The sequence below is a fragment of the Rhea americana genome, unplaced genomic scaffold (assembly GCF_003343005.1).
Source record: "Rhea americana isolate MKP2758 unplaced genomic scaffold, rheAme1 scaffold_165, whole genome shotgun sequence".
NCBI classification, from domain to species: domain Eukaryota; kingdom Metazoa; phylum Chordata; class Aves; order Rheiformes; family Rheidae; genus Rhea; species Rhea americana.
Genome location: NW_028185761.1, coordinates 373,163 through 397,809, shown reverse-complemented (window position 1 = coordinate 397,809; position 24,647 = coordinate 373,163). Strand labels below are relative to the sequence as shown.

The 24,647-nt window shown below is 45.1% G+C and overlaps 1 protein-coding gene across 1 annotated transcript in view; it reads left to right on the top strand.

Annotated features, from left to right (window-relative positions):
• Positions 1-24,647, top strand: part of MYO7A (myosin VIIA) — a 73,315-nt gene that overhangs the window by 9,147 nt on the left and 39,521 nt on the right. The window contains exons 5-17 of the mRNA XM_085300539.1: positions 814-998; positions 1,937-2,058; positions 4,079-4,221; positions 4,315-4,428; positions 5,281-5,434; positions 6,166-6,242; positions 7,384-7,503; positions 8,829-8,971; positions 9,417-9,627; positions 10,985-11,120; positions 11,797-11,903; positions 14,782-14,838; positions 20,338-20,475. Coding sequence (XP_085156665.1) covers positions 814-998; positions 1,937-2,058; positions 4,079-4,221; positions 4,315-4,428; positions 5,281-5,434; positions 6,166-6,242; positions 7,384-7,503; positions 8,829-8,971; positions 9,417-9,627; positions 10,985-11,120; positions 11,797-11,903; positions 14,782-14,838; positions 20,338-20,475 — 1,707 coding nt within the window. The remainder of the gene's footprint in view (positions 1-813; positions 999-1,936; positions 2,059-4,078; positions 4,222-4,314; positions 4,429-5,280; positions 5,435-6,165; positions 6,243-7,383; positions 7,504-8,828; positions 8,972-9,416; positions 9,628-10,984; positions 11,121-11,796; positions 11,904-14,781; positions 14,839-20,337; positions 20,476-24,647) is intronic.

Sequence of the window (24,647 nt, the reverse complement as noted above, 5' to 3'; positions counted from 1 at the left end):
ATTTACACCTTCCAAGGACAGCAAGGAGAATACAGAGCAGGCATCTTTGCTTGCCTGTGATGGATCATAGGCTTCCTGTGTCTTTCTCTGCATCCCTATGGCCACCAAGGTTAGCTATGCAAAAAGTGTTATATCTAGGGAGTAAAGGAGAAGATGTCTAACACCTCTGCACAGTTTCAAACACCTACACAATTGGATGGTCAAAATGTCATTTCAAAAATGACTCAGAAATAACCAAGAAGTGATATGTCAGGGTTGCATAGGCCACATCCAYGTCCAAATGACAGAGTTTAAATTGCAGCTAGGAAAGATTAGGTTAGACAGAGATAACMGTGAAGAGGAACGGATTGCAGAATGGTTTAGTGGTTCTGTTGGTGTAGGTTTTTAAAAATATATTAGGTAGACATCTGCCAGGAATGATATAGGTTCAACTGATCCTGCTTTTAGAGAAAGCAATGATCTCTAGATCCCGTTCATCTCTAGTGGATATGTGCTGGCTCTGGAGATGTTTTTGCAAAGATGAGTTTGACTTCAAACTCTGAATCCAAACTGAGGAGCATCTGAAATACAGATTAAGGCTTGAACCTATGTTGTGTGAGAGTGGGRCTGAATACCGACTGATTTAGATAGCTTGAAAGTTCCGCTTCACTTTTGCTCCAGGCTTCACCCTACAAGCATCTTTGGTTTGAACATCATCCTTCATCCAGCTCATGAAAAACTTTAATTTATCTGGCCTCCACTCTCCATCCAAGCTGCCACAGCTCTCAGACAGGTTTCACTGTCCCCATAAATCTTCRTGTGCTTCTCCTCCAGACATACACYGGTTCAATACTGGTGGCAGTAAACCCCTACCAGCTCTTACCCATCTACTCACCGGAGCAGATACGCCTGTATACCAACAAAAAGATTGGGGAGATGCCACCACACATCTTTGCAATTGCTGACAACTGCTATTTCAACATGCAGCGCAACAACAAGGACCAGTGTTGCATTATAAGGTGGGTTGGTGAATTTCCAAATTGGGTCTTGTTCTGCAAAAGAATGCTGAGCATCTGCAACTCGGTTGCTAGTGAACAGCTTATCAAAAAGAATCAAAATTAAAAAGACCCATAAGGTCTTCCATCCRCCTATTCCCAGTGCAGGGTTGTTTTTTGCTGTATATTTCTACTGTTCACAGTTAATGTTCCTAGTAAATATGTTTTATCCTTCTTTTGGTAATTATATGACAACCCAATAAATCTCATACTCATCTTAAACCTCCCCTTTACATTTGTCCCAGTATTTCTGCAGAGATCTGCAGAGTTCTACACATTCTGCACAAGGATGGGCCAGGGACAAGCATGAGTGCTGGACCCTTGATTTTCACTGTGCTCATTCTTGGCCTCCTGGAAATGTCCAGTCACAGTTATGGGGATTGTTCACCCCAATGACTGCTCCAAGTGGCAGTGTGGGCTAGATTTGGCTCCCTCAGCCCTCCAGCACTATTCCGTCTTGGAACAGGTTTGCATGCTTTTAGGCTGCCACCTACTCCCTCCAGGGCAAGCAATACCTAGACACAAGTTCCAGTGCATAAAAATRTTACYCTGCTGGGTTGYTGCATCCCACACACATTATTTCAGMTATCTGGGAGTSAAAAGAATATGCAGTAATGATTACCTTGGAGGGCCAAAAGAGCATCACATGGGGTCCCCATAGAGTCAGGACCAAGCACAGGGCAACGTGCCAGTGGCCAGGAAATGCAGAGAAGTGGGGATGCAAGGTAATTTGTCCATGGGACCAGGGGTCAGCCCCAGTGCCCTTTTATTAGTCCCTTTTAATCACTTATATTGGCTACCTTGTATGCAGGACAGGCCATAGAGTCATACCAAAGGATATGGGGACACCAGCAGGGGTGTGGCAGGGCCTTCACTGACCTCAATTCCTGYTGTCTTTGCAGCGGTGAATCAGGAGCAGGGAAGACAGAAAGCACCAAACTGATTCTGCAGTTCCTGGCTGCTATCAGCGGTCAGCATTCCTGGATTGAGCAGCAGGTCCTGGAGGCAAATCCCATCTTGGAAGGTGAGACCTTGGATGACAGAGGGAAAAGTGTTCGCCGATAGCAATTTCAAGGTGACAAATATGCAACTGCACGTGCATGACAGTGTGATAGCAATGGTCTGAGTTATAAGTGCTCAGCACTGGAAGTGAAAAACAAACATTGTACTGAATCGCTCTTCTTTTTCTGCCCAGAAAAATCAGATTCAGGGACCACAAAATATTGTCAAACACGGGTTCCTGTTGTTTCATTTTGAGTTTCAAGAAGTGACAAAATGCAAAAATTTCAAATGCGCCAATGAAAGCATTTGTTAAATAGTCTATTTGGTTTCTTTCCATTTTAATTTATTTTTCACAACAAAAATATGCTCTGATTTGGTCTGTCATTTTTTTCATTAATATTTTTGACAACTATTGTTAAAAATTAAATATTTAAGCTGATCTGAAGTATTTTCAAAATTTCTTTAAAAATGAGAAGTGTGKTTTTTTCCACTTTTAAACAGAACATTCCCCCCACACACACACACCAATTTCAAAATAGAAATTAGAATTTTACCTAATTCTATGTATAGTTTTGGATTTCAAAAAYGTTGATCACCAGGCACATAAAGCTCTTCTGAAAAAACACTCACAGCCTCTTCCAGTGTTGCAATTATATGTGGATGCAGAGCACCAATATGATGTAAATGCTGTACTCAACAAATTACCTCAAGTGTTCTGCTCAATCATAATTGCAGAGAAAAGACCCTTATTCATATTCTTTGCTGGTTCAGCTGAACGTGCAATTAATTTGACCAGAGCTTCAGGAACTAAACACCTGTAATGGCAATAAGCAATAGCAAAACAAATCTTTCCTTGACCAAGATTAGAATGGGTCTCAGTAGAATAGAGAAAAATAAATAAATACAACTCAAGGGAGATCCAGGTAATGAGGATCATTATTCTCAGAGCTTTCCCTCTCTGCATTCAGCTACAGCCTTCCTCAGCTGTAAGCAGCTGTGGCGTTAAGATGCTGCAAGGGCTCTCAGTGCACTGCAGAGCTACCTGACGGCCTCGGTAGAAGGCACTGTGGCATGTGGCAAGTGCATGATGTGTTTGCAGCACCCTGGGGAGCACACGTGTAAAGGGATCAAGAGCTTACGCCAGGCAGAACAGACCTGGTGTTGATAAGTAATAGGATTTAGAGGGAGTCTGTCTGCGGTGCAAGCTCAGCTTTGGGCTCGAGTTTGTGGGCTGAACCAGACGTGTTGGCTCTCTGGTTCTTTGGGTTGAGGTTTGAGGATGCTGGACCAGTACAATCCTGTCCTGCTTTCCCAAGAGAGCCGATCCCACCAGACAGCCAATGTACTTGTTACTGGAGCTGGTACAGCATCCGACCCAAGGGAGTCCTAGCCCTTGGTCGTGTGTGCTAAAGTATTGCAGTAGCGTGCTTAATCACACCCAGGGCTCAAGGGAAGAGAGGCCCTGAATTCAAACTTGTTTCCAGTGCCTGCAGCACTCCCCACCCAGCAATCTTGGAGCATAGGTGCCAGGGTGAATGGTCTGCAGCCACATGAAGGGCGGACTTAYGTACAGTCTGTTTGCAAGGCAAAGTCTCCCTCTGGAGGTTGATTTAGTTCCTCTGCCTTCCCCTAAAGGATGAGCTCTTTCCTTTCCATCACAGTCAACAAATCACTCACCAGCAGCTCCGTTATTTCCCGCAGAGCGTCACTTTGCACACTGTAACATCCTCCTGCTGGCCTTGCTAAACCCTCTTGCATTTTATCAGCTGCTGTCAAAACCCCTCTCCTCTAGACCTTTTTCCTGGATAAGGTCATCCCATGCCTCCTTCTCCCCTCCATATTTCCCAGCACAGAGCTATCTACGTCATATCCTGCCTTTCCATGCTGAGATGATCCTGAACCAATCGCACATAAGGGAAAAGCTGTGGGGCTGATTTAACCCTYGTAGCCCCTCAGCACTGTTTTATTTTTTCCCTCGAGACCAGATCTATGATCCTGCCTGTGCCAYGTCCTCTCTGACACACTGTGATTTTTCCCTGCAGCTTTTGGGAATGCAAAGACAATCCGTAATGACAACTCCAGCCGATTCGGGAAGTACATTGATATCCACTTCAACAAGAGGGGAGCCATCGAGGGGGCAAAGATTGAACAGTACCTACTGGAGAAGTCCCGGGTCTGCAGACAAGTAAGACTCTCCTAAAAGCACCAAAGTGGGCACTTGATGAACCCACTTTTGCAGTGTCCTTCTTGAGGATCTGACACTTCTCTTCTATTSCAGGCCCAGGATGAGAGGAATTATCACGTGTTTTACTGCATGCTAAGAGGAATGACAATGGAGCAGAAAAAGAAACTGGGTCTAGGGAAAGCCACTGACTACAACTATCTTGCGATGGTGAGAGCACAGCAGAGTAGAGGTTTGGATGTGATGTGTTCGCCGAAGTAAAGCTGTGAGAGATGTTTCCTCTGCASCCCAAGAGGCTGCTTTGCTACTTATGACCTTCTTGAGTCTTAGCCACAGGGCCTGTGGGACATCTTTATCCCGCCACAGGCTTCGCAGTCCTAGAGCAGCCCCAAACCCTGCATGAAAAACAGACTAGATCCACTATTCCTGGGAAACAGGACCCAGGCATGGATGGTTTAGATATTTTGTGCCCAGGTCATTTGTTTGGAAATAACCAGGRTGTTACATAGACACAATGCTCTCGCAGTAGCTGATGGAAGAGGAGATGTGCATGGATGGGTGAAGTGATCACATCAGTCTCTACATCCACACAAACTGCASTGTCTAACACAGCCAGCAGTCTTCAGCCCCGCTACTTATATATTGATGTCATTAATCCCAGCAGGGCTGCTGGAAGCCGGGGCAATTAAGGCCAGACCATCATCAGTAAAGGAGCCAGCCTTCCAGCTGGATCTCTAGGAACCTTCACCATGTTTCCTTCTGTCTCTTTAACCTGACTTCAGGCAGTCTTTTCTCCTCTGCTGATTGCAGCCAGACACAGGGTAGCTGGAGACAGTGGGACCGTGTAGATCACAAGACTGAGCACTTCATCATAGCATGCACCAAAGGGTAGACCAGATCTGCAGGTTCAGCATCATCTGTTGCTTATTCATTCCTTACACAAAACATGTGCTGCTTTTGGGTAAAGCTTGGCTAAGTCTCAGATGCCTTAGGGTTACACCTGTCTGTGCTAGACCCACTCAGCTTTACCCTACGCACTGTGTGACCTCTTTGCCTTCCCAGGGTAACTGCACAACCTGCGATGGTAGAGATGATAGCAAAGAGTATGCGAATATTCGCTCTGCAATGAAGGTCCTTATGTTCACCGACACTGAGAACTGGGAGATCTCCAAGCTGCTGGCTGCCATACTGCACATGGGGAACCTGCAGTATGAAGGTAAAACACGAAGCACAGGGACATCTTCCAGTGCACTTTTACTTCATATTCTGTATGGTGAGAGGGAGCCAAGTTTCAGGACAGAAGACTATCCAGCCACCTGTTACAGTGCTGTGCCAGGGACTCAGGTGCTTATTGTAACGCATGTAAGGACAAGAAATGAGGAATGAGTCTCYGCTCTCAGGGCTGCCAGACTCCAGTATGCTCAGTGGAGAAAGGGGTCATGTTAATCCATCTGTAGTAGGACTATCAGTGTGTCATTCTCACCTCTCTGGTACCTGTCCAAGCAGCCTGGGGCTGGCAGCCMTTCGCTGCAACAGTCTCAGACTGATCATGAATACAGGTCATTCAGCAGACTCAGGTTTTGCAAGGAGAGACAAATGGAGCATTTTGGAAGTGCTTGTACGATTGGACATGCCTTTGCGAAGGAAATGACATGGTGATTTAAAAGCCTCTTTGAAAAACAGAACTTAGCCTAAAGCATCAACTTTGGGTAAAAGTATTTCTAGCATGTAAGTCATTTTAGGGTGTCTAGCAGAACAGAATACAGGTCCCTTGCACGCAATGCCAGGACTCTGTCAGCCACATAAACTCTTCTTTCCATTTTGATGACCAGACTTTGCCTGGCCATCATGTGGAAGCAGTGGGAAAGGGCCTTTCCACCACCTGATCTACCTTCTGCACAACTGCAATGCTTGCTGATGGCTTTCCCTGTGCCATTCCCCTTCTAGCTCGGACCTATGACAACCTGGATGCCTGTGAGGTTGTTCAGTCGGCGTCATTAATCACTGCAGCATCATTGCTGGAGGTTAGTGGCTCTGGGGTGTTATTGTCCCCTTCTCAGCTTGTTTCCATGACTGTGGATTCTTAATACTGTGGCAAGGCATGGAAAGTCTCATCTGAACCAGGCTCTCTTCGCACTGCCAGCTCTAGAAGACTGAAAGAGGCCTGGCTAAACCATACTTTACCCTGCACTAGCAGCATGAAGGTAGGTATTTCCACCTGAGTTTGGTTTCTGAACCGCCTTTGCAACACTGGAGAGAAACAAACACTTCTGGGGCACATTTCACATCATCCTAAAAAATGATGTCCGAAAAAGGTCACTCCCTAAAAGAGCCTGTTTCTCTTAGAATTGGTAAGGTTGGAAGGGACCTCTGGAGATCATCTAGTCCAACCCCTCTGCTCAAGCAGGRTCACCTAGAGCATGTTAGACACGGTTGCAGCAACAAGGATCACCCCCCTTGCTGAAGCCTGGGTTTGAACCACGGACCTTTAGGTCTTCAGTCTAACACTCTCCCAGCTAACCTACTTCAATTTTACAGTTTTGTTAAATGTAAAGAGAGTTCATTATGGTAGCCAAGAAGGAGACATCACCTGCACCATGTGTGTCTAAAGTAAGATGAGATGACCCCCATGCAAACTGGCCAAACAGCTCCACAAGCTGGAGCACTCATCAGTGTCCTCCGCAGGATATGACAGGGCTTCCTCAGGGTCAGCAGCTTTTCTCTGTGAGCTCCACTTGATCCCAGAATATGACCTACAGCCATCCAGAGGTGTTTTCAYGTACTTTCAGGAMTGAAGTTTTCCCTGGCTTGAACTCWGGAGTATGAAAGGGGTCAAAGGGATGCAAAGCTACATTGGTGCTGGCAGGATATGGCTCTGCAGGCCTAGGGCAAGCTTTGCTTTTTCAACTCTTATCCTCAACCCTTAGTAATATCCAACATTAACTCACAGGAACATTTTCCATAGTAAAAGACAAGTATGTATTAAGGCCTGTGACCTCACTGGGATGTTTGCCCTGTTACAGCAAATAAAAGTCACTTGCTTCCACCTGTGGGAGGCCGCACAGTTCCGTTCTGGCTCCACACGATCAGGCCAGTAGCCCAAGTCTTTATAAAGCCCTTTTATGTTATGAAGTCAACAGCAGTGTCTGGTGGTGCTTTTGGCAGGTTGACCCTCAGGACGTGATGAACTGCCTTACCAGCCGTACTATAATCACAAGAGGTGAGACCGTCTCCACCCCCCTCAGCATGGAACAAGCGCTCGATGTGAGGGATGCTTTTGTAAAGGTAACTCTTAGRATGTTCATTGACACTCCTGTAGATAAATTGAATAAATCTGCCAGTTTTGAGACCARAGCATCCATCCCTGAGGAAAACTGTCTTACTTGGTCTTGCATGTGTGAGTTCAGATCAACAGAATGAGTCCTACTTGCCTTGAAACTTTGCTGTTGGTGGGACACACAGAAAGATGAGATGGAAGTAGTTTAGAGAGCTTGGTCTTCAGGGGCTTTGCAATCTGGACTTGAACCTGTCCAGATTCAAGGGTGATCTGTGGAAGGAGCCAGCATCCTAAAMTGAACTTGTCTCAGCTTCAGGGAAATACCCCAACTTGAGTACCAAGATTAGATCCTCCTGCCACAGTCAGTAGAGCAGCAGTAATTCAGAGCTACTTTACTAACATGAGCAACACTCCTACCTGAATTTCACGATTTGGGCGTGTCTGTAGCTGTAAGTAAAGCTGAACTTCCCTGGAGTAAGGACAGAGTTGTTTGGCAGACACAGAGCACTTACAGAGAGCATCACACAAGGTTTTGGGGCAGTGAAGGTTGGTGGGATAGGTATACATCACTGCTGTGCTGTCTGCATCCCCATGTAAGGTTGCAATGCAAGCACCAGTGGCCTGCTGCAAATGCTGCTCTGGCCTTTTGTGGCATACTCTGGCCAGCTTGACCCTCCACTCTATCTGTTAGGGCCTAGTAAATCAGGTTAGCTGTTTTAATGTGTAACTGGTCTGCAAATCCAGTTGGTAACTTTTCCAGCAGTGATGAGCCTTTGCATCAGACTCTCCTTCAGAGAGTCTTGCTGTAACTTATACAAAAGCAACCAATATCACTGTAAAATACACATTTCTGGGAATACTGAAATAGCACAAGATAAACTGTTTGGACAGTGCTGCAATATTTAAGAAGGTCATTACCTTGTCCAGGCAATAAGTCCTTGACTTGCTTAGYAATGTAATATAGAAAGAGAGATGATTAGAAACTGGGGGAAGTACTYTGGGTTATCCCATAACCATAACTTCTGGCAAATGAGATTTAGAACAAGCGCATATGTCCAAAATTTAAGAGTGCCCAAATCTGGGATTTTGTTTTGAGTTGTCTTCAGTCTAGGTTTTCAGGTCTTTTATCCCTGATCTACACAGTGGTTCTTGCAGTTTTATACCATACTGAGTCTACCATAACTGGCCTGTTGGGGARTGTGTCCCTTGGGGATTGTCCCATAGCTGGGTATGCTCTGCAAGTATCTGTGTTGGCACAGGCAAAATGATGCTGTAGGCTAGCAGGGTGCACTGCAAACCTTTTTCAGTGAATTCTATCTTTGGGATATTGCAGGGAATTTATGGGCGGCTTTTTGTGTGGATTGTGGAGAAGATCAATGCTGCAATTTACAGACCTCCTTCCCAGGAACTCAAAAGTGTCAGRAGATCCATCGGCCTCCTTGACATCTTTGGCTTTGAGAACTTCACTGTGAACAGGTATGGAGCCTACAAAAGGAGACTGAGGTCTTAACCCTCCTTCACCACCCAAGCTCAGGGTCTTGCAGTCCTATTACCTCTCCCAAGATAAACAGGAATGGGCTGCATGAGGCTTATATCTGCATGAGAGACAATCAAAAATAATCACTTTTATGTTACAGTAGACAAGATATTTCCTTTTTGTTCAAGTTTCCTATTTGTTCTAGTATTGGCCACATAGTAACCATAGGACATAACCTCAAACTGATAGGTTCAGACTAAACACGTAAAAGATTTTTTTTTCTTTGAGGAGGGAAAACAATAATCTTGACCAATATGGCAGTTCTCTATTAACAGCAGCCTTACTGAGTGGTTGATAAGGTCTGAGAGCATTGTTTCAGGCATGGAAAGCAATGGAGAAGGATGGTGGATTTAAACTAATCATTTCTTAACCTTACCTCTACAGTTTTGAGCAGCTTTGCATTAATTTTGCTAATGAGAACTTGCAGCAGTTCTTCGTGCGCCACGTCTTCAAACTAGAGCAGGAGGAGTACAACCTGGAGAACATCAATTGGCAGCACATTGAGTTCACTGACAACCAGGACGCCTTGGACATGATTGCCATCAAACCGATGAACATCATCTCCCTCATTGACGAGGAGAGCAAATTCCCCAAGGTGCGTTCAGGGCTCACACTGGTGCCCTATGAGAGGTCTAACCAGCCACATATCTGGCACCAGATATAGRATGTAATACACATTTACCAGTGGGCTACCTATTCATAGTTTTCTGTGTTTTAACTAGCATGTTTAGTTCTAGCTGTCATGTTTTCTCCCACCTGTGCCACAATCATAGTTATGAACAAGTCAGTATTTCTAATGGAAGAGYGCACCTGTAAGGGTGTAAGAGCAGCCTCTGACAAAGTTTAAGAGAAAGTAATATTAAATATACTCCCTTTGGATTACTATTTTGAAAATAACATGACATACCACAGATATTTGGATTCTATGACCATGGAACATTGTTTGAACAATGGGGACTGGTGGGGAGAGATGGGATTCACCTCACCAAGTGGGGCACATTTGCCTTTGCAAACAGGTTGGCCAGCCTAGTAAAGAGGGCTTTCAAGTAGGTAGGGGGCGGRGGTGTGTCATACAGGCAGGGAAGGCACCAAAACACAAGTTGGGTTGGGGGGCCTCCAACGGGTGCATGCAGCTGGGGATGTGCATTCGGGACATGGCTATGGGTGACCCCTGTACACCCTTCCTGGGAAACCTGCAGGCATGACCACCTCTTTAAAATGCATGTACACCAATGAACGCAGCATGGGGAACAAACAGGAGGAGCTGGAGATCTGTGTGCAGTCGCAGGGCCATGATCTCATTGCAGTCACGGAGACATGGTGGGATAGCTCACATGACTGGAATGCTGCCATGGATGGCTATGTGGTTTTTAGGAGAGACAGGCCAGGAAGGCGAGGTGGTGGAGTTGCTCTTTATGTGAGAGAGCAACCGGAATGCATCGAGTTCTGCCTAGGCGGGGAGGAGGAGGAGGCAGTTGAGAGCTTATGGCTAAAGACCAAAGGGCAGGCCGGCATGGGGGACACTGTTGTGGGTGTCTACTACAGGCCACCTGACCAGGAAGAGAAGGTTGATGAGGCCTTCTATAGACAGCTGGAGGTAGCCTCACGATCACAGACCCTGGTTCTCATGGGAGACTTCCACCACCCTGACATTTGCTGGAGGGACAACACAGCAAGGCACAAACTGTCCAGGAGGCTCCTGCAATGCATTGATGACAACTTCTTGTCACAAATGGTGGAGGAGCCTACGAGGAAGGGTGTCCTGCTGGATCTTGTCCTTCTTTAATTTCTGCACTTGCTGCACTTGAGAGATCCCCTCCAACACGTCTGTCATCAAAAGAAATGTATGTGGTCCCCCAAGCCAAAAAAGAAACACACCATGTTTAGTTGGAAAATGATTTTAATAAAAAAAAAAGCCTAATTAAATGTCAGATCTTTTCCTATGTGCACAGGGAACAGATTCCACAATGTTACACAAGCTGAACTCCCAGCACAAGCTGAACACCAACTATATTCCACCGAAGAACAACTATGAAACCCAGTTTGGTATTAACCACTTTGCTGGAATTGTTTACTATGAAACGAAAGGTATGGCACTGCTTCTGGGGCACTGCTGCTGCGAGGGGATGCTTGGGGGAAGGCGAACTGCTGCTGTGTTGGAGTAATTATACYACTAATATGCGTATATATACATATATGTACACACACACAGATACAGTGTAATTCTGCTGCTGGACGGTAGCCTCTGGCACTGCCAGTGTGACTCTTTGCTGGCTGCAATGGCTTGGCCCTAGGGAGTGCCCAGGAGCTGGAAAGTTTTGTGCTCTTTCACTTGTGTGTGCCCAAGTCAGAATTGCAGGCAAAAGCCCCACATGCATTTTTTGACTCAGCCTGCAGATGTGCCTCTGTCTTCCTCCTTTGGTCCACCTTTCTCTGCCCACTCCCCCATTTCTGTTCATCCTCCCGGATGAAATCTGCTGAGTTCCCGCTCAAGTTGTGGCTCTAACTAGGGCATTTAATTTTGTCATGGGGTTCCTCAGCCTCCTCAGGAGGGGATTGCATGCTGCTCTTTGTCTTAGGACATGGCAGCATGTCCTTAGCTGACGCCTAAGCAACTCTAGAGCTGAAGGACACATTTTCATTAGAGTTTCCTGAATATAGGAGACTTCCCCAAGAAAAGCTAGTAGCCCAGTGACTAGAGGTTGTTTACAGGACACATACTAGCTGTGTCACCTACCTGTGTGTTTTCCCATTATTCCTCTAGGTTTCTTGGAGAAAAACAGGGACACGCTGCATGGAGACATCATTCAGCTGGTGCATTCCTCAAAAAACAAATTCATCAAGCAGATCTTCCAAGCAGATGTGGCAATGGTAATGCAGACTGGAGGGATCTTCGTTTGGGTCTTTTCAGAAGGGGGATGGGGGGCATTTCCGGGAATGGGTAGAAGATTTGGAGAGTCRCATAGTTTGGGGTGTGTTTTGAACCTGTTAGTGTGAGGGAGCAATCAAATACTGTAATGCAGTGTTGCACTCCCGGTTCACTGCATTCAGTTCCCAAAATGTTCTTTTGTGCTGTGGTCGCTCAGCTGCTAATTATGTAGGGAACAAGACACAGTTGTGTTAGGGAGAAATATGCAGTATATAGATAGGAAGAATAAAGTCTGTGATCATATAAACTTGAGAGATGAAGAACTAGCTACTGCTGTGGAATAGATGACATATATTTATGTATATATGTATGTATGTATAATAGAGTGAAAAAAGAAAACCAGGTGACTGCTCTGAATGAGCTAAAGATCCAATRCAAAAAAAAATAATGCTAAATACTTATAGACCAGAGTGGAATGAAGTGACAGGCTTTAAAAATAACTATGCAGAACTTGAAAGCCTGCACACACAGGTTGTTATGGCCGAATCCTCCACTCCTTCCTTCGGCAAAGCCACGGGGTAGCAGAAGATGTGAAGATAAACTTTTCTAAAGCAATCAAGTGGTTTAAGTTTTGGAGTGCTGTTTCCAGAGGCCAGCCAGTTCCGCTGATGGCCCAAGGGACCTAGGGATTTTCAGGAATGCCAGACAAATTTAGGTGTTAAATCCCTTGACTGTTAAGGGAAGAAGATGTCTCTGTTCCTAAGCAACTTCTTAAAATATGCTTTAGGCATTTTTGTAAGCCTTGTTCTTAACCAGTAGCCATTCAGCTTTGCTCCTTCTGAAACGAATGATCGATACCATTTGACTTCATTAGGAATATGATGAGGTTTATCAGCCCYCATTAAGCTACCAACTGGCACAACACTCCTGGTAGGCTTAGAGTTATCACCARATGGAGAGACTTTTGCTGAACTAGATGATAACTCTCGTAGCATCAGTGATACCATTTCCTTTGCTTTTTATTTTTTATTCTTTTTTTTTCTTTATTTTTGTGCAAGCTTTGCAGTTCACCTTGGAAATGATTTCTTGCTTGTTTGGGTAGTGCAGAGATGCAATCTAAGGAACTAACAAGAAGGAGCTCTCAAGTTTACACAGTCATGCAGACTTCTTCACTGGGACACCTACCAAGCTGTCACCTTTAAAAGATGCTGGCAGTATGTCTCAGCAAAACTGAAATGTCCATCTGGATATAGCCTCAGACCTAAGAATTGAGACCTATTAAAGCATAGAGCACTTTTTTGAGATAACCCCTTTCCTTTCATAGTTTTATTCACCATCTTAACATTAAACATCTTAAGAATATGTCCCTAATGTTGGTCCTTGTGCTTTGATACTTTAATGATCTCTGTTTTTCTTATTTGAATGGTAGATTTGTAACCTGTCATACACGCAGCTGCAAGAGGAGCAAACATTGTGTGTTCTAGCTCCTCTAATAATGCACAAGGTTAGTGTAAAATTGGAGAGTAGAGATCCCCTACCAAGCTTTAAAAACACTACGTGAACAAAACTGCTGAGACAAAAAGGATCTGATGCAGGGCTCAGCTCATTTTGCCATCGCCTTCTACCAAAATTTGATAATCTTTGCAGCCCCTTTCTTCAAACACATCCCCTGAAAGGACTGGATGAGCATAGGTTAYAGGCACTGACTGTGTGCGGCAAAAAGCAAGGCTCTTCTTGGCAGCGTGCCCACCTTCCTTGAGCATCAGGGAGACAAGCTGTGGGTAAACCTCCCAGAGACATTGAGGCCAGCTCAATCAAATACAGGCAAATAAAATTATGGGGCACTTTTCTCAGTGTCTTCCAACCTTTGAGACCTTCCAAGCTTGGGAGCTTTTTAAGGGTTTCATGAAAAGGGTTCCWTATTTGCTTTGCAGCACTCAGACTTTCTAGTGGGATCTTTCTATGCCAGAAATTTTAGAGAACCACAGATGAGAAAAGGCTTAAAACTACCCAACAGTGTGTGTTTGAATATTGTGGTAACTGTTTGGCCCCTGAAACATGACCTAATCTTCATGCACAGTGAAAACTGTGTGCGGTGAACTGGATATTGCTGGAGCATACTGGGCATTTAAGGCTGGTTTGTGCATGCCCATCGTTGAGAAGAGCTATCTGCATGTRTTTGCTGAACTGGAGCATTGCTTTGAATAGTGTCGTTTATACAGATATACAAAATGACAGATTCAGTGGGAACTAGACACAATGCTCAGTTATCAGCCTGCATGATCTGACAATGTTGCTAGGGTAGGAGGTAGAAGGAGCAGTGGGGGATAGAAATAAGAGGTTGGAAATAGGTGAAGAGGAAAATAAACCTCAGATCTGGAGGAGATTCCCCTCAGCCAAAGATTCTTTTCTGTAGAAACTAATTAACTGGATTATAGCTAGGGGAGGAAGAAAGATATTTTATAGAATTTTTGTGAAAATGTGCTTTTCTTGKTGTCTTCCAAACTGTTGTCTATTAAGAGCATTGGTCAAAGGACAGAAGAGATGGGCTAAGGAGAGGGAAGTGGGAAGGACTGAGAGTGAAAGGATAAAGAATGAGGTCAAAAGGTGCRGAGGACCTGTTTGCGAGTGGCAAGAGCTGGAGAGTGATGGTCCCCTCAGCTTCAGGTGTGTGAACATGGAGAGAAAGGGGAAAAGACAGGAGGGGGATAGACAAAATCTAATTAACACATTTTGTTTGTGAGATGTTATAAGAGCTGGACCTCCAAGACTGACAGTGTCAGGCTCCCATTTCAGTTATTCCTTCTTTTCACTATTTGCTCTTCTCTGTCTCTGTTTTTTGTTTTGTTTTGTTTTGTTTTTAACTTGTGCTTCGTGTAGTTTCTCTGTGGCTATGCATCCAGCACTTTTGGCCAGTCGCCCACACCCACGCCAAAGGTAAAATAAATACATGAGTTCCTCTGTTGTATATTCACCTCTCCTTGGCAAGGTTTGTGCTTTGCTCTTGCTGCTTTATTCCCCTTCCCGTGTTATCTGTAGAGGATCGGTTTTAATTGACCAATGTGACTGCAAGCATTTTTAGGGYTTGTTCAGTAGATACAGCAATATGATTTGTGCCGTGTATTTGTAGGATTCAACCTAGAAGAGCTTTGGAGTGATGGGAATTCGGTTTGGATAAAATCAGAACCAGCCTGAGCCAAGATGTCTTTTTTTCCTTGATGTTTGAGTCACTGAAGTTAACTTCAGACTGATCGTTCATGGAGTTTAGCTGYTGCCTATCACTGTGCCATCACTGGCTTCAGTGGGACATTGCTGCTCCACGTAGCTGTGAATTTGCCCTTGTTTTGCCCTTTTAGGGGTGGGAAATTAGACTGCTAAGGTGCAAAGAGAGACTCTTGGATTGCATTTCTGGGTTGCTTGGAAATACTATCATTCTTATGGGTGGTTTTAGGTTCTTGTTCAAGTGWGAGCTCAGATCTATGCCTTTAAAGGTGCAGAAAATACTGAATTTCACCGTATGCAACCAAACAAGCTCTTGGCACCTTTTTTATGCCTTTTCAGATACATCTAGTCTCCTAACTGGTTCTGATGACTTCCTAAACCTTTCCTGATAGATATTTGGCCATAGGGTAGTATACTGAGTGCTAAAGGTTTCATAATGCTAGCTGTGTGACTCTGCCCACATTTCCATGACGACCATCCCACAGCCTGAGGACTATGTTAGAGATAGACCTAACTTTCAAAATCCAGATCCTTGCATGGGGCTGAATTTTAACCCTTCTTATCTCTGCAGTGTCTCAGGGTGCTTGGACTTGGAATTCCAATGAGTGTGACCTGACCCAAAATGACCCAAAGACATGTGTTTCACACCCAGGCTCCTTCCCCTCTGTGTCATGACTGCAAAGTGTTCACAGAATCACAGAATGGTTGAGGCTGGAATGGACCTCTGGAGATCATCTAGTCCAAGCCCCCGGCTCAAATAGGGTTACCTAGAGCACGTTGCCCAGGAACATGTCCAGATGGCTCCAAGGATGGAGACTCCACAACCTCTCTGAGCAAAATAAAGTTTGGATAGCAACATTTTGTTGGGCCCCTCTGTAGGATTTTAGCAATGCCAYATGCTAAAAAAAAATCCCCTTTAGACTAGGATATGGTGAGAATTGTTATACAAAATCCATTAGGAATGCTCAGGCCCACATTATTTTTACTGAAGAGAGTAACAGGAGATATAGTGAAATGGGAGAAATAACACATTTCTATGCTTTTTATTTTTGTTGTTGTTGTTGTTGTTGTTGTTGTTGTTGTGGCTCTCATAATGTAGCCTTATGTTTTGTAAGTTTTCCAATGAATAATAGTTAATAATTGATCATAATTGTTAGTCGCTGAGGCAAGGGTGGAACAGTCAGATTTAAAAGTTCTCCAAATATGTCAGTATCAGTAAGCTGTACAAAATGGGATTTTAGTTCAGAATAGTAATATTCAGCACCGTTACATAGCCCTGTGTCAGCTTTGCATCTCAAAGGCCTTTTCTGGACTGTGCAGCCTTTAGGAGAGAGAATCTCTTCATCATATGGCACCACAGAACCTGCTGTGAGAGCACCTCGGCTTTCCGTGGTTATATGGAAGCCACTTTTATGACCTTATACATAACAAACGATGAGCATCATTGCCCACAGCCTTCAGAGAGGGTCTTGAGAAGCGCCATTGGCATGGCACACGATTGCGATTCTGCCACAGGAGAGATGCCAAGTTTAGAGACCTTCTGCTAATAAAGAGACGTGAGGAAGATCGTTGCGCTAGAGCCTTTCCCCAAAATGTTACCAGTGGTGCATGTTTCTCCCACCTTCCCTACCTCACCTTAAGTAATTCTCCTTTTTTCAAATGCAAGACCTTCCTCCTACTGAGGAAGATCACAATCTCCCCAGGGCACCTGGCGCTGAGCACAGCATTCCTGGCACACTGTACAGCTGCCTCTTAAAGCAGGAGGAGAAGGTGTACAGGGACAGCAGGAGCACACCTGACATCTCTAGCTTGGCGACACTTCTCCTTGCACATGCCTTTCTCTTAGCTGCTGTTCACTTGGAACTGATTTGAATGTTATATAGAAAAGAATCCAGTGTTTGCACCTGCTGAAGCTTTGAATCTCTATTAAGACCATTCAATTTAGCTTTGTGTCCACCTATATCTACTGACTGTACAARGAGCAGCCAGGCTGATCTGGTTACCACTTTCTTGGCCCTGGATACATGATAAGTACCTAGAAATGTCCAGGACAACAAGCAAAGGAGTTTGAATAGGTCCTAACAGATAGATTTTATGTCATCTCATTGAAGCTAAGAGCTGTCTTAATGCTCCAGTTGTACCACTGGAGAGCTCAGGCTCCCAGAGCTGGGAAAACATCTGCCTTGTGTCCTGCTGATAATATTCTGCCTTGACTTTTGTCTTTACGTTACTGCAAACAGCCACACACATTTCTGGGCCTCTAAAACCAGCCTGGTTTCAGGTGGCAGAGGCAAGCGACATTGGAGCAGGTCAAAATGTCACCCTGGTCAGCACCTCTTTCTGAACTTMTCTTCTGAGAGGGTGCTTCTCTGTAAATCATATATTTTTCTTCCCTCTATTTTTTTTCTTTTTCTTTTGTTTTTCCTTTGAAGTTGAGCACAGGCTGAGTGAGAAAGAAYTCAGTGCTCCAGTCCAGGTTACAGCTCACTGGGCACCTGTGACTCCTGGTAGTCCTTCTACAGAGCATACATATCTCATCCTCTCCTGTGCTAGTCTCTGTTACAAACACAGGCAAAGAGATACTCTTTGTCCCAAAGATATTGCAGTCTCAGAGTTTGAAAGCTAAGACATTTCTGTCCAGGAGAAAAGCAATGTCTGTTCAGCTTTCTCCTTCAGGTTGTGGGGACTGTGACCATTTTGAACTTAAAAAGCTCCTCCTCTGCAGTAACGCCTGCATTTTCCAGTGCCTCAGTAGGCTGAGGTGCCAGGTTCTTCCACGCCTTTTTTGGCCATTTTGTTAGACTTCGAGGGAGGAGATGTGATTCTCATACTGGTGCTGAGGTGAAGCAGGAGGAAACATTTAGTTCAGAGGCATTACTTTGTCGATGCAGGAGGAGGCCAAAGCAAAACACTTGCCTAAGTCTTCATTGTGTAGCTGGAAGTCCAGYTAGCATCCCCTCAACCTTGTGGGGTCTGTGTGCCAACGTCAGGCCCAGGGAGCATGTGAAYGAATAGGATAGCGCAGTCTGGGAATCGTTCACCCTGGACAGGATGAGCCCAGATTGCTCTGCTGATTCGGTGGAGATCGCACCCCTGCCTTTTACCAGAGGCTGGATGCACGCAAGGAGAAACTGCAAGGAATTAGCAAGCTAGAGAGGCTGAATCTGCTGCCTAGGAGCAAACAGCTCATGCATTTCCGTAGAGATACAGGGTATAAGGTTTTGCACCAGCCCCTTCCTACCACCATGGCTGAGTTGACAGACAGGTAGTTGCTTCCAGCCTTGTTGCTGCATCTGTTCCTGCTTCTGTGGCCTCTCACTGTGGCCATCCTTTTACATGATGTAGAAGTGATCACTTGCACATAATTGGCAAAGCGGCAAAACAACATTAATCAAAACTATCCATGCTCAGATACTTGCCAACACAATCTATTCATCACCCAATCTGCAAACAAGATGCAAGCACCTGACTCTACAGCACCCTGCTGGTAACAGCTACATCCATTAAGTAATTAAATGTGCTCACAGTTTGTCCTTCAGGGGAGGTTTGCTGGGAGAGATCACTGCTGGCCCCCAACGCTCTCCAGGATGAGTGGGCCAGGTTTTTCTGATGTGTGCATGAGCTGGGTTTCCTCTGCTCACTTGCCTTGTTGGAATTCCATGACGACTTTGTTTGTGTCGACTGGGTTTTTCTTACCATAATATCCAACCTGAACTATGCAAAATCCTTATTTTGGGGCGAGTGGTACAGATGTTAATCACAAGTTACTAATGCTATGCATTGAAGAGCACCTGCAGATTTTGCCCCTTAAAGTAGAAATAAAACTCGCCACTCTGCAAAACASAGCAGCACAGACAGTGAAAATGGGGACTCTGCAACTCCATGCACAGCTTGATCACCTGCAAAGAACAGGAAATTTGGAGGAAATACGCACTAAAAGCTTGCTGGATATCCTCCCTTTGGGAAATCCCTGGCTGTCAGGTCATCTCACAGTGTGCCCTATAATTAGTTCAGAGAGAGTTGCAGCCTGGTGCCCAACTCCTCCTTCAACCCACCAGTAGTACCTGCTGCCCCATAAAGGCTACCTAAACACCAGCCCCTACCAAGACATGCAGCATCRCTGGGTCCTATGTGTATTTCAGGTCATTAATTGTCACTGTAATTCAGCTCACAGTGACTGATTCATAAAGCAAGYTTGGGGATTCATTTTGTTTGGAGCTAGTTTAAAAGGTTCTCAAAGGGCAGGAGGAAGTGACTTTTGAAGAAGAAGCTCTCCATTCTGCTCAAGAAACACTTGTCCAAARCTCTAGGCCCAATTTTTAGTTTAAYCAAAGCAGTTAGAAAAGGCAAAATACTCCAAATCGTCCTGATTCCTCCTAAATACCCTTTTTTTTTCACCTTGTTAATATTCTTCTCCAAACACAACTAAAATCTTCTCCAACTTAAATCTTTTTAGTACAGGCTGGGAAAAGCAAGTAGACCTTATWAGCACCTTCTGGAGCTGTTCCAGGGTCATACTGCACTGAACATGCTCCTGGGTTGTCTGTCAACATAATTTGGCTTCTCCAGGCTGACCCCCAAGGAACAGTAGAGGTTGTGCTCAACATGAGGGAGCATCTGAGGAGCATCCATGACCGAATGCATGCTCCAAGTCACTGTACAAAGATTTTTGAAGGCCTGGAAAGGATAGTTTGCTCTCAGAGACAAATCTCCCTAATGGCTCTGTAGAGGGCAGTGGGGATTGCCAGTAATATGRAAAGGCTCAAGCAGGAGAAATCGAAAACACAGCACTGGTGTAATGCTCCTCTGCTTGCTTTGCTAAGGAGGAACATAGATTTGCTCACCAGATGCAGGCAGCATYAGGGCCTGCTGCCTTCCTGCGTTTTCTCTCCCTCACTAGAGGTGTCAGGAGTAGGTTGACAGGGTCTGACTGTTGCAAGAGGAGCATCAAGGACAAATCCAGGAGCAGGAGCCTCGCAGCCAAGCCCTCTCCTCTCCCCACACCCTCCACGTTTGCCGGCGTGGGCAGTTCTCCAGCTCTCCCCTGCCCCATTGCTGGTGCGTTGCCCTCAGCCCCCTCCACCCACAGCTGCGAGCCCCCCGCTCCTCCCTCTGCCCGCCCGCCACCGCGGGAGGTTCCCAGGGACGCAACCAGAGAGGAAAGACGCTGTTATCCTTTCATTTCCTGAGGCCGCTCCTCTGTGGTTTTTCCAGGGAGCGGAGACGAGGAAGCGCTCGCCGACGCTCAGCAGCCAGTTCAAGCGGTCCCTGGAGCTGCTGATGAGGACTCTCAGCGTGTGCCAGCCCTTTTTTGTCCGCTGCATCAAGCCCAATGAGTACAAGAAGCCCATGGTAAGTCCTGCTTTTCTCTCTCTCTCRCTGGTTCTTGTACGGGCTTGGCCACGGGAATCACTCAGCTGTTTCACATGTCCTGCATATGCTGAAGCTAAAACTCTTTGAGATGTTGGYGGAGCCAGGATGGACCCTGGGTGTTTGGAAAACCAACCCACAGCCCTTYCTGCAAGCCACAGAGGCACCAAAGTTCACTGAAGAGGGTTGGCAGAGGTGGATGCTTTCTTTGCCACCCAGTGGCACCCCAAAACATTTTACAGAGGGAGATCCTGCCCCCCRCCTTTCTTCCCAAGGTTGACCCCAAAGAATTCACTCTGCAGCCCTGTCTCATATATTCTGAATTTCTATAGAGGCTGGGGGCCTCCCTCCTAGTGACATAGATTGAGCTGYAGGGCTCGTATGCCACTCTGCGTTGGGCCATATCGCGGGGCTCAATGTTTTCTAGGAATAGTCCCTCTCTTTCAGGTGTTTTCTACAAAATCCTCTTTGATTCCAGGGGATATCACTTGGATTTACCCCTATTACAGCCTCTCAGCTACTTTTTTGCACAAATTGCAGCAGCATGATTAAAAAAACTGTAGATAAAAAAAAGAGAGAGAGAGAGATTAAATAGCACAGAGGAGAGGTAAGAGGAATTTTTTGGCTGTGATTCCCAGGGAGAGGGAAATTAGGCTGAGACAGACTATGACAACATCTAATATTTTGGTTGGATGAACAGCCAATAGCCAATTTCTCCACATTCTTTAGAGCACTGTTAAACACACAGCTATGCTGAGCAGGATGTTCCAGCAGCCTTAAGAAAAAAAAAATACTCAGAAACTTAAAAATGATTGGCAGTCAGTTGAAAGTGCCACTTTTATTGTGTTTGCTTCAAAAGCAATGACAAACTTTAACAAGCAAAGGAAAGGAAAGGAGATGCCCGTAAATCTCCCTGATCCCCTCTGAGCACACAGAGTGCTCACAGAGGTGACTCGAGTTTTGCAAGGAAAGTGGGGTAATAAAATAGGTTTTGAGCACCCCTATTCCACTGCCAGCACCTTGCAGACTGGCYCCTAGTATTAGCAATCACTGTTAGCTGCTCACCAGTGCTAATAATGCTAATATTTTTACTGAGTAGTTTTAATCGATAAGAATTTCAGCTATTTGTGCTGTGACGCATTTTGCCCATGATTGGGGTGCTTTTGTACCTCAGAATGGCAATGAGTAATTTATTGATTACTCTCTTCTAGCAAAACTCAACTGAGTGTGAAAACCAAAAATACCAAATTTCAGAGCTGCTGCAGACATGTGCTGTTTGTCTGAAACTTATTTTTGCTGCTCAGTGAAAATAATACAGTGAGGGGTAAAAAGTTTGGTGGCTCCCTCTGTTTAGGGCAGTTTACTGCACCTTTACGCTGTTTTTAAGAAAGTGCAAAAAAGGCATTTAATAGTATTTTAAATGAATGCTTTGGATTAATATATAACCATATGTCTGAGCTGGGATTATCATCTGAACCAAGTTCAAACCAAAGCCTCCTTTTGGAAAAATGGGTGATGTCGAGAAATAGATATACATCCTGAACTAACTTTAACAAATTATTCTCGATGCCCAGGCTTTAAGCTGCTGGATGTCTGGGACTCATCCTAATCTACATCCTATGTAACAAGTCTATATTTGAGTAGCTCTTGCGAGCTTTAAGACAGGTCTCTGTTCACCTCACTTATCTACAAGATTTTTGGTGGGGTATAAATATAGCTAAAAGCCTGAAGGAATGAGACAAAAAGAAATTAATCTAAAAGGCATGAGTGGATGAACTAACTCTGAATCAGGAGCTGTAGTGCTGTAAGATATGAAATAGAATTTCTTGCTAAAAAGGGAATATCTATTTTTGGCCCTAGTTTAATAATACAAAGGAAAAAAATCCCAGATAACAGGACACAAAGCTGTACCGGGTGACTGCAAAAGAGAACATTTTCTGGGAGTTCATTTTCTGTCCCAGGCTGTGAAGGAAAATGTACTGATAGTGATAGGAAATGGGATAGTAGGAAGTGAAAGGTCTGTGGAAAGTTCTGGCTGTTTGTTGTTTTGTGTTATTTGAAAACTTCTGCTTCCTTCCAAAATTTGCTTTGGGGAAAAAAAAAATATATATATATATATATATGTATATACACACACACATATATATATATATATATATTGTTTGCATTGGGATGCTGGCCGGAGTTCTCTGGGTCTGTACATCTTTCCACACTGTGTTTTTTGAGTATTGCTCTGTTGTTCTGGTTATCCGAAAGAAATGGATGGGGTTAATTAAGTAACAAACTGTGCAAAGAAAGTCTGTGCAGGAGTCTGTGCAGCACGGGTGCTCCGCATGGCCCTGACACCAGGAAGCACACCATAGCCCGTGCACAGCGAACAGSAACGAGCCCTTCCAACTCTGCAGAGTTATTTGGGAGCTCTGAATTGCAACATGCCTGCAGGCCACCCCATCGAGGGCCTAATCCGCAGCCTGCTGCATTCGGGCTGCCTGAGGAGGAGGAGGAACACACCTTTCTGCTTCATGTCCGTTTAACTGAACTCCACAAGTTGCCTGGGCTTCACTGCTCCACCAGATCCTTCTTTATATGGAGCAGAAATGCTACTAAAGGTGCTGCATTTGGTAACAAAAGCGGCATATGGTCTGSGATATGAGTTCTCATACCACAGATAGTTCCTACTTTATTTAATCAGGGAATATTTTGCCTCTCCTCCAGTATACCCAAATCTCCGYACACATCATGAATGAGAGCACGTATAAAGTAATGCTAAAGCCAGGGCAGGCCTGTTACTACACCTGCAGGTTGATTCAGCTCTTTTGCTTCACAGAAGGAGAAGACAGAGGAACATACAACACTTACCTCTGCACTTACCTTGTCCCCAGTCCCCAAAATTAGATAGCAACAGGTTGAGACCAAATCTGGATGTTAATTTTGCCTTCTTCTCATTCATCTGCTGTGTCCTATCCTGGTAAAAGTATTTGTCCCACTTCACTTCAACTCTTTTAAACTTAAGTGTCTGCTACAAGCTGGTGAAAAAAGCTCCCTCCCCAGCAGGATATGCAGGTATCTAGAAGGCAGATGTGTCTGTCCCAAGAGATGTATCTTACATGACAGGCATGACATACCCTCCTCTATCCTCTCACTTCAGAGGAGTCCTAGATGACCAGCATGCAGATGTCATATTTTAGACAGCTGGAGGGAGGGTGGATGAATACCACCTCAGCRGTAACACCTTAGCCCAGGCCAAGGTTTACTGTCCAGGTTTTCTGTGCTGTGCCAGTACCACACCACGCCTGTTCCCAGCACAGCCTGGACTTCCATGGGCACAGCAGAGCACAGGGACGCCCCATATCTCACCTGCCTCCTTCTTAACTGGACTACACATGAAGCCACAGCTCCCTCCTGGAAGCAGAGGAGTCTAAAGCTTTGACAAACCTTCTCTAAGATTATGGAAGAGAGCAGAGCACGTCTGCAATGCCAGCCCACAATACCCGGGCTTGCTGGAGGATGTCTTTATTTTTCTGCTACACACACACACACACACACACACACACACTTACATTTATTTTACATTTGGGTTGAATGTGTAGCTGGTGCTCCCAGCAAATCAGGCTGCAAGAGGGTGTTCCCTGGATCCTCTTCTAGGCACTGATACATTGACAGCGTACAACAGTAGGGATTTTCCTCAGCCTCTCTCTGCTTCAGCTGATCAACACATCTAGCAGAAACATCATTCGTTACCCACCCCCTTGTGCTCAAAACAAAAAGATAACAGGCCAGGTTTACTAGCAATGGCTGCCATATGGCCTTAAAACTGCCTGCTGCTTGTCAGGAGTAGCCAGAGATGTTGGTCTGAGATTTTTCCCTTCCCTAAACCCCTCAATTGGTCTCAGGTCCAACTTGTTCATTTTCAGTTCTTCAGAAGTCTTTATGGGTAAAGGGTGGTCTAATGATAACAGGCTTAGCCTGGGGATTGGCATGTCCAAGACTGCACACTTCTGTGTGGTACTTTAGGCTATCACCTACCTTGAGATCAGCAAGTGTAGGCCYMTTCATAGAATCATAGAATCATAGAATCAGTAAAGTTGGAAGGGACCTCTGGAGATCATCTAGTCCAATCTCCCTGCTCAAGTAGGGTCACCTACAGCATGGTA